Source organism: Phoca vitulina, unplaced genomic scaffold, assembly GCF_004348235.1.
Source record: "Phoca vitulina isolate PV1807 unplaced genomic scaffold, GSC_HSeal_1.0 scaffold46, whole genome shotgun sequence".
In the NCBI taxonomy this organism is placed as follows: domain Eukaryota; kingdom Metazoa; phylum Chordata; class Mammalia; order Carnivora; family Phocidae; genus Phoca; species Phoca vitulina.
The window spans coordinates 9719942-9734250 of NW_022589749.1; the positions used below are offsets into that span (position 1 = coordinate 9719942).

Here is a 14309-nt window from a genome sequence, read left to right on the forward strand (position 1 = left end):
TAACCATCCTAAGATATCCCAGATAGTCTGATTTTAGAACTTCTGCTATTTATTGCTATACTACTAAAAGGTTTATTTCAAATGAAAACTTGTTATAATTTCAAGCTAGGCACACAAAATACTGGAAGCTGTAGGATACATTGGTGAGATCAGATTTGTCTGTGTTCCTAGACGGATATATTGTTCTCTGATGATGATCATAGCTCTAGTTCCATTTATCTTATTGGTCTGAAGTATCTAGTGACTACAGAAATAACACAAAAGTCTTGATTTATTGATGTGTGTGTTATATATATGTGTGTGTGTGTGTGTGTTTATTAAACCTTTTCATTTTCCAAGGAACTGTATTTTTGCAGCAATATAATTTGTTCTCTAACTTTACATGTTGTCACAGGGAAAGCAGTGGTTCCTGGCTCAGGAAGACAATCTCAGAAACATGTGGAATGAGATTGAACTGTTGACAAGTGATGATACAGGAAGTGGGTACCTAAGTGTTGGTTCAAGAAAAGAACACGGAACTGCTTTATATCAAGTTGATTTGCTAGCAAAGATCTCCTCTGAAAAGGTAATAATTATGGTACTGTTTTCATTTATAACACTTTTGCTGCGGGCTTAGTAAGCCCAGTAGTCACATGGTAGATGTTCTATAAATGCATATAGCATTTCTCAGGGAATCAAGGTTCATTCTCAGATTACTGGAAATTTCCATCTGAATTCTCCCTTCATTGTCTTAAGATCACTATTTCTGAAATTGAACATTTCATAGCTCTTCTTGACATTTGGACAAATAGAATATAAATAAAGCGAAACAGAATACCCACCACCAGCTTAGGAAATAAAACATTATCAATAGATTTGAAGCCCCTGGGGTCCCTTCCCAATCCCATGCTCCCCCTGTACTCCATCCCTGAGTTAAGCATTCTGCTGAGGTTGACATTTATCCTTTCCATGCATTTCATTTCACATATTAATTTTCTTCTTTTAACAATAATTCTACCAGGGCATCTGGGTGGCTCAGATGGTTAAGCGTTTGCCCTCAGCTCAGGTCATGATCCCAGGGTCCTGGGATCGAGCCCCACATCGGGCTCCCTGCTCAGCGGGGGGCCTGCTTCTTCCCCTCCCTCTGCTTCTCCCCCTGCTCATGTTCTCGCTCTCTGTATCTCTGCGTCTTGAATAAATAAATAAAAAAAAAAATCTTAAAAAAAAATAATAATTCTACCATTCTCAGTCCAGGCTTGAAACCTTATTTTTTGCATCCTGTAGAAAATATTACAGGTAGTTTTTTTATCTTACAGTTTCTTTTTCAGTAATTTGCTTCTGATAAAGTAATTTTTGTAAACAAAGGGTTTTTTTTGTAAAGAAAGTACGTCTGATTTTTTTTTTTTTTTTTAAGATTTTATTTATTCGTTTGAGACACAGAGATACAGAGAGAGAGAGAGAACATGAGCAGGGGGAGAGGGAGAAACAGGCCTCCCACGGAGCAGGGAGCCCGATGCGGGGCTCGATCCCAGGACCTTGGGATCATGACCTGAGCCGAAGGCAGACGCTCAACCATCTGAGCCACCCAGGCGCCCCAGTACGTCTGATTTTTATTCACAGTATTATAGCCTAGGATCCCTTCACTTCCCTTAGTAAGTCAATACAATATTTAATCCTCTAATTAAGAAAAAAAGGTTTAAATGAAAAGAAGAAACAAACAGAGACAAAATTGTATCTTCTAGGGCTTGAAGGGAAGGGCCTCTTCTGGGGACCTTATTCATAAAAGACTTCAAATGTAGGCTTTTTGGCTTTTTTTTCAAGTGAGGTTCTATATGTATTCAGAGAAACTGGCTGATAGGATTTAAAAAAAAATAGACCATTCTTTACACAGCTTGCATACTATTGTTTAACTATACTGCCTTTAGTAGACTATGAATCACAGAATTTGTAAATGTTCATTATGAGTAGTACAAATATATTATTTTCTTTGGTATTAAATTGTTTACTTGTTAAAAGCAAAAATTTTAAAGTATACTAAAAGTTCTGTAATGAGAAAGTGGCATTTATATTTTAGTATTATCAGGAGCCTCAAAACATGGAAGTAGTCCAGGCCTCTCTTGAGCTCTGAGGACTCCTGTTGAAAAATAATAGTATGTGTGTATTGAGCTTCAAATTCAGCTAGGATGGGGCGCCTGGGTGGCTCAGTCAGTTAAGCATCTGCCTTTGGCTCAGGTCATGATCCCGGGGTCCTGGGATTGAGTCCCACGTCGGGCTTCCTGCTCAGCAGGGATCCTGCTTCTCCCTTTGCCTCTGCCTCTCTCTCTCCATCTGTCTCTCATGAATAAATAAATAAAATCTTTAAAAAAAACAAAAACAACAAATTCAGCTAGGAACTAAAATTTCATCTGTTATTAGCTTGAAGTATCTCTCATCACTCTATGTCCAAAACCCTATGCTGACCTCTTATAATAGAAGGTAACCTGGGGGGGGGCGCCTGGGTGGCTCAGTCGTTAAGCATCTGCCTTTGGCTCAGGTCATGATCCCGGGGTCCTGGGATCGAGCCCCGCATCGGGCTCCCTGCTCGGCGGGAAGCCTGATTCTCCCTCTCCCACTCCCCCTGCTTGTGTTCCCTCTCTCATCGTCTCTCTCTGTCAAATAAATAAATAAAATCTTAAAAAAAAAAAAAAAAAAAAAGAAGGTAACCTGGGGTGCCTGGGTGGCTCAGATGGTTGGGCGTCTGCCTTCGGCTCAGGTCATGATCCCAGGATCCTAGGATTGAGCCTGCTTCTCCCTCTCCCTCTGCCTGCCGCTCCCCCTGCTTGTACTTTCTAATAAAAAATAAATCTTAAAAAAAAAAAAAAAAGAATATAAGGTAACCTGTTATCTCATCTTTTTAGGATCTTTCCTTAAAGTGAAGCAGACAGGACATCAGCAAGAAAAACTACTTAGTTGTGCAAGTCAGTATATGCTAAATATCAAATGAATGGTACAGGCAGTAAATGCAGTAAGAATTCAGAGGGAGGAGAGCTTGTTGTGGGTGGGGACAGTTTAAGGAGCATTTCATAAAGAAATTAGCACTTAACTTGGGCCTTAAGAAAAAAGGGAAAATGGAAACACAACTTATCAAAATTGTGAGGTGCAGCAAAAGCTATGCTTACAGGAAAATTTATAACATTGAATGTATATGTTAGAAAAGAAAGATCTAAAATCAATAATCTAAGTTTCTTGCTTAGGAACCTAAAAAGTAAGGGCAAATGGAATCCACAGTAAGTAGAAAAAAGAATAAGAGAACAGAAATCAATGAAATTGAAAACAGGAAATCAGTAGAGAAAAATCAATGAAACCAAGAACTGTTTCTTTGAAAAGATCAATAAAATCTGTAATTCTCTAGCCAGGCTAACTAAGAAAAAAAGAGAACACAAATTACTAATACCAGAAATGAAAGAGGGGACATCACTACAGACCCTGTGGACATTGAAAGAATAATCAAGGAATACTAAGAGCAACTCTGTGCCCACAAATTTGGTAACCTAATGAAATGGACCACGTCCTTGAAAGACATAATCTTCCAAAACTCACACAAGAAGAAAGAGACAATCTGAATAGGCCTCTACCTATCAAAGAAATTGTATCAGTAATTAATAACCGTCCAAAACAGAAAGAACTAGTCCCAGATGGGTTCACTGGTAAATTCTACCAAACATTTAGGGAAGAAATTATACCAATTTTCTACAATCTCTTTCAGAAGATAGTAGCAGAGGGAATACTTCCTAACTCATTCTATAAGCCCAGCATTACCCTAATACCCAAACCAGGCAAAGACATTACAAGAAAACTACAGACCAAGATTTTTCACGAACAGAAATGCAAAAATTTTCAACAAAATATTATCAAATTGAATCCAATATATAAAGAGTTATATACTACAACCAAGTAAGATTTATCCCAGCTATGCAAGGTTGCTTAAACATTTGAAAATCAATTAATGTTTAGGTGATGAATGTGTTAACTAACCTTATTGTGGTAATTATTTCACTATATATATATATATATATATATATATATATGTATACATATTATCACATTTTACACCTTAAGCTTACACAATGTTACTTGCAAATTATATCTCAGTAAAGCTGGAAAAAAAATCAATGTAATCCTTTACATCAACAGATTAAAGAAAAATCACATAATCCTATCAATAGATGCAAAAAAAGCATTTGAAAAAAAATCTAACAATCATGATAAAAACTCTCAGTAAACTAGGAATAGAAGGAAGCTTACTCAATTTGATAAAGAATATATAAAAAAACCTATAGCTAACATTATACTTAATGGGAAGAAACTAGAAACTTTCCCAGTAAAATCAGAACAAAGCAAGGATATCCCTCTCACTACTTCTTTTCAACATCATACTGGAAGTCCAGCTAATTCAGTAAGCCAAGAAAAGGAAATAAGAGGAATACAGACTGAGAAGAAAGAAAGAAAACTTTGTTTGCACATGACTTAATTGTCTATGTAGAAAATCTGAAATAGTTGACAAAAAAACACCTGAAACCGAAACATTTATAACAAAGTTGCAGGATATAAGGTTGATATGCAAAAGTCAGCTGCTTTCCTATATACCAGCAATGAACAAATGGAATTTGAAATTAAAAACACAATCCAAAATAATCCTTGTGGGACGCCTGGGTGGCTCAGTTGGTTAAGCATCTGCCTTCGGCTCGGGTCATGATCCCAGGGTCCTGGGATCGAGTCCCGCATTGGGCTCCTTACTTGGCGGGGAGCCTGCTTTTCCCTCTGCCTGATGCTCCCCCTGCTTATGCTCTCTCTTTCTGACAAATAAATAAAATCTTTAAAAAAAGTAGATTGCCTTTAAAAACAAAACAAAACGGGCGCCTGGGTGGCTCAGTCGTTAAGCGTCTGCCTTCGGCTCGGGTCATGATCCCAGGGTCCTGGGATCGAGCCCCGCATCGGGCTCCCTGCTCGGCGGGAAGCCTGCTTCTCCCTCTCCCGCTCCCCCTGCTTGTGTTCCCTCTCTCGTTGTGTCTCTCTCTGTCAAATAAATAAATAAAATCTTTAAAAAACAAAACGAAACAAAACAAAACAAAAACCAAAATAATGTTTGTGACCTTGGATCAGGCAAAGCCTTCTTACATGTGATGCCAAAAGCACAAGTGACAAAAGAAAAAAATAAATTGGACTTCATCAGAATTAAAAGCTGTGTTTCAGGACACAGTCCAAAAAGTGAAAAGACAACTCACAGAATGGGAGGAAATATTTGTAGACAGTTATCAGACAAGGAACTTGTGCCCAAAAAATACAAAGAACTTCCAACTTAATTATAAAAAGACAAGTAACTTGGTTAAAAAATGGGCCAAAGACCCTAAGACACACCTCTCCAAAGAAGATATACAGATGACAAATAAGCATATGAGAAGACGCTTCACATCTTGTCATCAAGGAAGTTTAATTTAAAACAATCATGAGGGGCACCTGGCTGTCTCATTTGGAAAAGCATGCAACTCTTCATCTTGGGGTTGTGAGTTCGAGCCCCACATTGGGTGTAGAGATCACTAAAAAAATATAAAGTTAAAAAAAAAAGTAAAAATAAAACAATCATGAGATACCACTGCACCCCTATCAGAATGGCCAATATCAACAACACTGACAACACCCAATGCTGATAAGGATGTGGAGCAACAGGAACTCTTATTCAGTGCTGGTGGAAATGCAAAATGGTACAGCCACTCCGGAAGACAGTGGGGCAGTTTCTCCCAAAACGAAACATACTTACACAATACCAACAAAGCAGTTGCACTGCACAGTATTTACCCAAAGGAGTTGAAACTTACATCTACAGGTACAAAAACCTGCACATGGATGTTTATAGCAGCTTTATTTAAAAAATTGGCATAACTTGGTGGGCGCCTGGGTGGCTCAGTCGGTTAAGCGACTGCCTTCGGCTCAGGTCAGGATCCCAGGGTCCTGGGATCGAGTCCCGCATCAGGCTCCCTGCTCTGCGGGGAGCCTGCTTCTCCCTCTCCCACTCCCCCGCTTGTGTTCCCTCTCTCGCTGTGTCTCTCTCTGTCAAATAAATAAATAAAATCTTTAAAAAAAAAAAAATTGGCATAACTTGGAATCAACCAAGATATCCTTTAGTAGGTGAATGGATAAACTGGTACATCCAGACAATGAAATATTATTCAGCCCTGAAAAGAAATGAGCTATGAAGCCATGGGAAGACATGGAGGAAACTTAAATGTCTATTACTAAGTGAAAGAAGTCAATCTAGGGGCGCCTGGGTGGCTCAGTCGTTGGGCGTCTGCCTTCGGCTCAGGTCGTGATCCCAGGGTCCTGGGATCGAGCCCTGCATTGGGCTCTCTGCTCCTCGGGAAGCCTGCTTCTCCCTCTCCCGCTCCCCCTGCTTGTGTTCCCTCTCTCGCTGTGTCTCTCTGTCAAATAAATAAATAAAATCTTTAAAAAAAAAAAAAGAAAAAAAGAAAAGTCAATCTAAAGGCTGCATACTGTATCATTCCAATGATAACGACATTCTGGAAAAGGTAAAACTATGGACACAGTGATAAGATCAATGGTTATCAGGGATTAGAGATTGAGGGGAGGAGGGACCAATAGGCACAGCCCAGGATTTTTAGGGCAATAAATTACTCTGTATGATATAATAATGACATATCTGTTATTATACATGTGTTCATACCCACAGAGTGTACAATAGGAAGCGTGAACTATAATGTAAATTATGGACTCTGGGTGATGATGTGTCAGTGTAGGTCTATCAGTTGTAACAAATGTACCATTTGGTGGGGGATGTTGATAGTGGGGAAGGCTGTGCATGTCTGGAGGCTAGGGATATATGGCAACTCTGTACCTTCCTCTCAATTCTGCTGTGAACCTAAAACTCCTCTTAAATAAAGTCTAAAAAAAAGAAGAGGAGGAGGGAGAGCTGTCCAAGCAGAGAGAACTGTATGGGGACATCCAGGAAGGTAGAGCATAGTTCCTTCTTTGCAGTGGTTTGGTATAAAACTTCTCATTATTAGAAGAAACAAATTAAAAAAGTGTAAGAGGCATCAGAATGTGGTAGCATTTTCAAGAATTTCACCTGGAGGAGGTGACTGTTGAAACAAGCACAAAATGAACTGATTGGATTAAAACTTAGCCAGGGAAGAATAAGAACAGTTAACATTTTTTTTATTTTTTTATTTTTTAAAGATTTTATTTATTTATTTGACAGAGAGAGACATAGCAAGAGCAGGAACACAAGCAGGGGGAGTGGGAGAGGGAGAAGCAGGCTTCCCGCAGAGCAGGGAGCCCAATGTGGGACTCGATCCCAGGACCCTGGGACCATGACCTGAGCCGAAGGCAGACAGTTAACGACTGAGCCACCCAGGCGCCCGAACAGTTAACATTTATTGAGCATATATCATATGCAGGGCTATCTTCTAAGCCTTTACACAAATTCATTCATTTAATTCTCACATGAGCCAGCATTATAGGTATTATTATTATTATTATTATTCCTGTTTTGCAGGAGAGTCAGTTGAGGTATTTGCCCAAGAATACTCAGCAAGTAACCAAGCATTGTCAACCACTAAACTGTCCAACTGCTTCAAGATACATTTCCGGGGCGCCTGGGTGGCTCAGTTGGTAAAGCGGCTGCCTTCAGCTCAGGTCATGATCCCAGGGTCCTGGAATCGAGCTCTGAGTTGGGCTCCTTGCTCAGCGGGGAGCCTGTTTCTCCCTCTCCCTCTGCCTGCCTCTCCCCATGCTTGTGCTCTCTCTCTCTCTGTCAAATAAACAAATAAAATCTTAAAAAAAAAAAAAGAAGTCACATTTGCGTCCAGAGCTCCAATTACCAGAAGCTGAAAACTGGAGACTCATAATTGGCTTGCAGAGTATTTTTTGAAATGTTGACTTGGCTGCCAATATTTAAAACTCAGGTGGCACCTGGGTGGCTCAGTTGGTTAAGCGACTGCCTTCGGCTCAGGTCATGATCCTGGAGTTCCAGGATCGAGTCCTGCATTGGGCTCCCTGCTCAGCAGGGGGTCTGCTTCTCCCTCTGACCCTGCCCCCTCTCATGCTGTCTCTATCTCATTCTCTCTCTCAAATAAATAAATAAAATCTTAAAAAAAAAAAATAAAACTCAGAACATTTCACATAAAGATCCAGTTTTCTTGGTAAATTGGGCATGGCCATGCCTGGGTTGCATTTCCACCAGCCCTTAATCTCTTTCTGCTCTCTTTACTGTCTGTGGGGGCATGAGCCCTCCAGTTCACATCCCACCCCTGGCCCCCTCGTATCTCAGACACTGAGACTTTGTGCCAGTCTTGGCTCATTCACTCATTTTGATGCCTGCCTGCTCCTGCAGGCATAAGATCCACCCTTAGGAAACAAAGACTTGCACAGGAGAATCCCTTGCCCTTTCCTAGCAATCTTGGACTGTTTCCCCATTTTGGACTCTGAATGGATTCACGATATACCGTAGAAAGAAAAACCTGACCAATTAGAGATATGGACTAAAGAAAAAAGTTAACTTTTAAATGTGGGTACTTGGGACTATGATGATACTCTTGGTAAGTATTGTTAAATGTGTATAAAAACGTTTTATTTTAGTCCTGCTTTTCCCTCCCACAGGCCTCATTAAATCCAAAAATACAAGCATGCAGCTTAAGTAATGGGTTTATTATTGTCATAGACCAATCAGTGATCCTGCTTGACAGTGTTTGTAGATTGCTTCAACTGCATCTTATATTTGGTAAGTCTAATGCAATACAATAAGATAAATTGGGAGCCAGGTATATAGCTTGCTACCAATTTCTACTGCATTGCCTTTTCTTTACTCCATTATTTCTAAGACTTGAAATTGGACTAATTTCAAAAAATTAATCTCAAGTGCCTTTTCTGTGCTGAGTACCAGATGCAAGGGATCCTGAGATGATCCCTTCTCTCAATAAATCTAAGGGGTACATGTATACGTAAATACATGTAAAGCAACGATTAACTACTTTGTTTATATCTTGTCCATGATTTTTAAAATTAGAATATTGTGGAAACCAGTTGAGCCCAATTTTGTTCAAGTTCCTGAATCTTGTATATGTATAGCCCTGTAGGGGCATCTGGGTGGCTCAGTTGGTTAAGCGTCTGACTTCAACTAAGGTCATGATCCCAGGGTCGTGGGATCAAGCCACGCATCGGCCTCCCTGCTCAGCGGGGAGTCTGCTTCTCCTGCCCCTCCCCCACGGCTTGTGCTCTCCCTCTCTCTCTCTCAAATAAATAAATAAAACCTTTAGAATATATATAGCCCTATAAAAAGATTTTTATTTATGAGAGAGAGAGAAAAACGAGTGGGGGGAGGAGCAGAGAGAGAGACTCTCAAGCAGACACCCCGCTGAGCACGAAGCCCGACACAGGGCTCCATCCTAGAACCCTGAGATCACGACCTGAGCCGAAATCAAAGTCAGATGCTTAACCAACTAAGCCACCCAGGTGCCCCTATAAAAGCTTTTTAAATACTAATGAATTAATTCATTGAGTTAAAAGGCTTTAACTACGCAAATATGGACATAAGACTAAATTAAGGGACAAGTCAAGTGTTTGTGCTGGAAAATAGATGAAACATTGTCAACATTTTTTCTGAAATTTTGAGAGAGATGGTTGTTGAAGTGTTTAAGAACTTAGACAACAGAAAAGGAGTCAGGAGGTATGCATGTGAGAAGGCAATCCTGATTGCAATATGGAGGCAAGGAACTCCTATTTTGTAGAATCTTAACGTATCTACCCTGAATGGTCTACAAGATTCACAATTTCACCATGAAATAGTGTTAATGTGTAATACATTTGTGGAAAGCCTTTGTTTATCTCTTATCCAAGAGGGCTATCCTGAGCCCTCCAGTTAGCCCTGCATCATGTGTGGCTCTTCCAAGCTATCTTCCCCTGCTCTACTTTTTCTTTTTTCCAGAGAATTTACCACCTTCTTACATGTCATATAATTTATTATGCCCTAATTGTTTATCTTCTATTTCTGCCTTGGAATTTGAGCTCCATGAAGGTGGGACTCTTTTGTTACTACTCTCAGATACATGCAAAAAGCCTGGAACATTGCTTAGCTTGTAGTAAGTGCTCAGTAAATATTTGTTGACTGAATAAGAGTAACATTCTTTTTTATTTTAATCACCACCTTTGGGACATATTTAAGAGAAGCTTGAATAGTTGACTTTTAATGACAAAATTGCTCTTTTTTTTATATTGAAAATAAGATTTTTGATGAAAGTTTGTAACTTTGATTTGAAATTTTCAGATACTGAAGTGGATGTAGTTGGCCTCTGTCAAGAAGGAAAGTTCCTTTTGGTTGGGGAGAGAAGTGGCAACTTACATCTTATTCATGTAACATCAAAGCAAACATTACTCACTAATGTAAGACCCTGTTATGTTTTTCATTTTTGTCACTTAAATTTTAAATTACCTCTTAAACAAGTAAAACTGTAACAAACCATTACTTAATTTGTTTTTAATTAAAAGAATAATGTCCTTACATTAAATTAAAGAATCATACCTTAGAAACATATGAAGTAAATGCAAAATTGAAAAACTAAGCTTTGAGTATATTCCTAGTATGCTTGTCTAAAATAGTTTTCCATTTTAAAACTAAATTGTTTGGAATTATAGGCAGAATTATTGCTAATGACTATTGATAATACTAGTCTTTAAAGAATATAATTCTTGATTGTATTTTTCTGGGTTTAATCTTATCATTTGAAATGAATTTGCAATTAGGCTTTTGTTCAGAAAGCTAATGATGAAAATCAGTGTACTTACCGGAATCTTGTTATTGAGAAAGATGGTTCAAGTGAAGGTAAGTTTTTTGAAATTTTTTTCAATGTCCTCAGACTAATATCCAATAAAAAAAATCCAGATTAACTACGAATCTAATAATTTATTAACTACAGTTCATTTTTATGCCTCCTATACAATGCTAAATTCTCTAGTGATTCAAATAACATGATAAGAAATAAGAAATAAGTTTTTGTATTTTAGCTCTCTTCAGGGATTTAGATGTACTTTCCCTGAACATAATATTTGAAATTCATTTTTATAGTTTTGAGAGTTCTATAGATTACCAAGGAGACGTTATATTCTTTTAAAATGTTTTTGTAGGTTTCAGCATATTTATCATATTTTTATTTTAACAAGTGTTAATTGGACCTTAATTTATTTCATTATATCTGAGATTCTTTTTTTCCTGGCAAGTGAAGTTTGATTTATAAAAGTTTCAAAGAAGTGGGGCGCCTGAGTGGCTCAGTCGTTAAGCGTCTGCCTTCGGCTCAGGTCATGGTCCCAGGGTCCTGGGATTGAGCCCCGCATCGGGCTCCCTGCTCCGCAGGAAGCCTGCTTCTCCCTCTCCCACTCCCCCTGCTTGTGTTCCCTCTCTTGCTGTGTCTCTCCCTGTCAAATAAATAAATAAAATCTTAAAAAAAAAAAAAAGTTTCAAAGAAGTTAGCATTGTTCTGCAAATAACTTACCAGTTCTTTCTAAATAAGCTTTATCTGTATCATTACCCTATTGTTTGATGATTAGAATTTAAAATGAGCAAATTTAAAATGAGCAAATTGACATACTTTTAAGGTAGGTCCAAACACTTAAATTTTTTTTTAGATTTATTTATTTATTTGAGAGAGAGAGAGTACTCACGGGAGTGGGGGGTGAGGGCAGAGGGAGAGGGAGAGAGAGTCTCAAGCAGACTCTGCACTGAGCATGGAGCCCAACACAGGGCTCGATTTCATGATCCTGGGATCATGACCTGAACTGAAACCAAGAGTCAGGTACTTAACTGACGCTTAACCGACTGCACCACCCAGGTGCCCCCAAACACTTAAATTTTATATCTGTGCATCTATTAGAAAAACTGGCTTGATTTTATTTCAATAGGTACCTATTATATGCTGCTGCTTACAAACAATGGATTTTTTTGTATTACAAATCTTCAACTTGCAAAAATTCAACAAGGTAAATAATAGATTTTTTTTATTATTATTATTGATTTGTAGCAATATTTCTTACTAGTTTTTTGGGTAAAATTTTAAATATTCTCTTTAAGAATATTATTTTAGTTTAATTAGGTTCTAAAATACCAGCTATAGTTTTAAGTATTCATATATTGCTTATTCTTCACTATTAAGGCTGCAACAGAATCTGAAGAAATGTACATTGTTTACAGCCTTCAAGGAGTTTATAGCTTAGTTGGGGAGACCAGACACACACTAGCATAGTAATAAATGCTTTTTGATGGAATGAATGAACCTGGAAACTGATATGACTGTATAAACATGTTAACAATACAAGCAATAATCCATAGTACGTGCTAAGTGAATGGTATGGACCATACATCCCTCTGAGCTGGGAAAGGTTGAGGAATTTGTTTGGGGCATGTGTTCAACAAATATTTTTTCATAGTCTTCGTGCCAAGAATGTACAAAGTCCTGGGGATACCACAAGACATAGTTTTTCGTAGTTTAGAGAAGGAACCAGACAAGTAAAAGCACTCTTCCAAAATGGTGTGCAAAGTGATGAAGACCTTACAGGTAGGACTTCAGAGCTTGAGAAGAGAGTTGGAGCAGGGAGACCACCCCTTTAGGAGGGAGAAACGTGGTAAGGGAAAGTATGCAGTCGCACTCCAGGGACAAAGAGGCAGCCTGGCTGGTGCCCTGACTATGACAAGTTGTCACAGTTGATATCCGTGTCAAGGGCAAAACTGAAAAGTCACCAATGCTTCTCACTAGAAGAATAGTGTATATAATCTCACCCTGATACACAAGCGTGACTTGTATGTATTTTATAGGTTAATACTGTAACTTTAGTCGTTCTCTCCTTTCATGCAGCGATTGAGAATGTAGACTTCAATACAGCAAAAAAGGTAAGAAAAGAAAACCACAGTTTCCTTTTGAAACTTATATTTAATGTAAGTTTAGGAGAGTGTTTCTGGATACTGTCTAATGGTTGATATTTTGGGAATTAATGTGATATAACATTTTAATAACATTGCCATTTAAAAATGCATTTATAGGGGCTGGCTCCCTCAGTGGAGCATGCAACTCTTGATCTCAGGGTTGTGAGTTTGAGCCCCATGTTGGGTGTTGAGATTATTTAAAAATAAAATCATTAAAAAAAAAGAGATGTATTTAAAAATAAATAAATAAAAATAAAAATGCATTTATGGGGCCCCTGGGTGGCTCAGTCATTAAGCATCTACCTTTGGCTCAGGTCATGGTCCCAGGGTCCTGGGATCAAGCCCCGCATCGGGCTCCCTGCTCGTGGGAAGCCTGCTTCTCCCTCTCCCACTCCCCCTGCTTGTGTTCCCTCTCTCGCTGTCTCTCTCTCTGTCAAAATAAATTTAAAAATCTTTAAAAAAAATGCATTTAAAGCAGATTGATTTAAACTCATTTTTACCAACTTTCCAAGGAATTTGGACTGTGGAGCATATATTGACGTTCTTTTTTTTTTTTTTAATTTTGCAGTTACAAGGACAAATCAAGTCTGGTTTTATTTCTACTGAAAATTATCATACTCTTGGTTGTCTCAACCTTGTGGCTGGAGATTTAGCAAGTGAAATTCCTGTGATAATTGGGGTAATTCTTTCTATAAAATTTTATTTTTTTGCTTCTGAGGTGTTTCTTCATTAGCACATGGTTTTGATTAAATTACGTATTAATTTGTAATGTGTAACAGAGACAGAGAAATTGTAAAATTAAAGTCATAAAATTAACTCAGTAAGTACACCTAAGTTTCTATGTTGGAAAACATGGTGCATCTTTATTTTCACTAATTTCTACCTGAAATTTAGCATTTCTTTCACTTATGAATCTAGGCAAAAACAACGAAAATCTAATTATATTCAAGGAGTATATTCTAATTGTATTCAAGGAATAGGCAATAATTCAATATAATTACAGCATTTGTAACATTTTTACCTGCCAGATTTGTATTTTATATTAAGAAGCAGCCACATTTCTCTATTCTATGTATCCAGTTCAGTATTTCATCAGGGTTTCAAATGATTTAAAATCAATATTTTTGTATTTTTTTTCAAAAATTTGTGGTTACTTTAATGAAAATACTTAACCAAAAACTATATCTCATCCTACTGGAAGAGGTCTTAAAGTTTACCCCGTGTCTTTGCAGTGAGTTACGTGAATATGCCCGCTCCTTATTAAAAATCATGTGATAACAGCAAACAGCCAAGTTTGCTGTTCTTTCCATTCTGTTCTGTTGAAAGCAGACTAAGTGAGGAACTGGAAGATAAAAGCTAGTTGGGCTTG

At 38.1% G+C, this 14309-nt stretch overlaps 1 protein-coding gene across 1 annotated transcript in view; it reads left to right on the plus strand.

The window, feature by feature from the left end:
* Positions 1–14309, plus strand: part of KNTC1 (kinetochore associated 1) — a 75434-nt gene that overhangs the window by 1763 nt on the left and 59362 nt on the right. Inside the window, exons 2-8 of the mRNA XM_032431306.1 lie at positions 395–565; positions 8632–8752; positions 10295–10410; positions 10771–10849; positions 11923–12000; positions 12873–12907; positions 13509–13619. Of these exons, the coding sequence (XP_032287197.1) occupies positions 437–565; positions 8632–8752; positions 10295–10410; positions 10771–10849; positions 11923–12000; positions 12873–12907; positions 13509–13619 (669 nt within the window). The 5' untranslated portion in view covers positions 395–436. The remainder of the gene's footprint in view (positions 1–394; positions 566–8631; positions 8753–10294; positions 10411–10770; positions 10850–11922; positions 12001–12872; positions 12908–13508; positions 13620–14309) is intronic.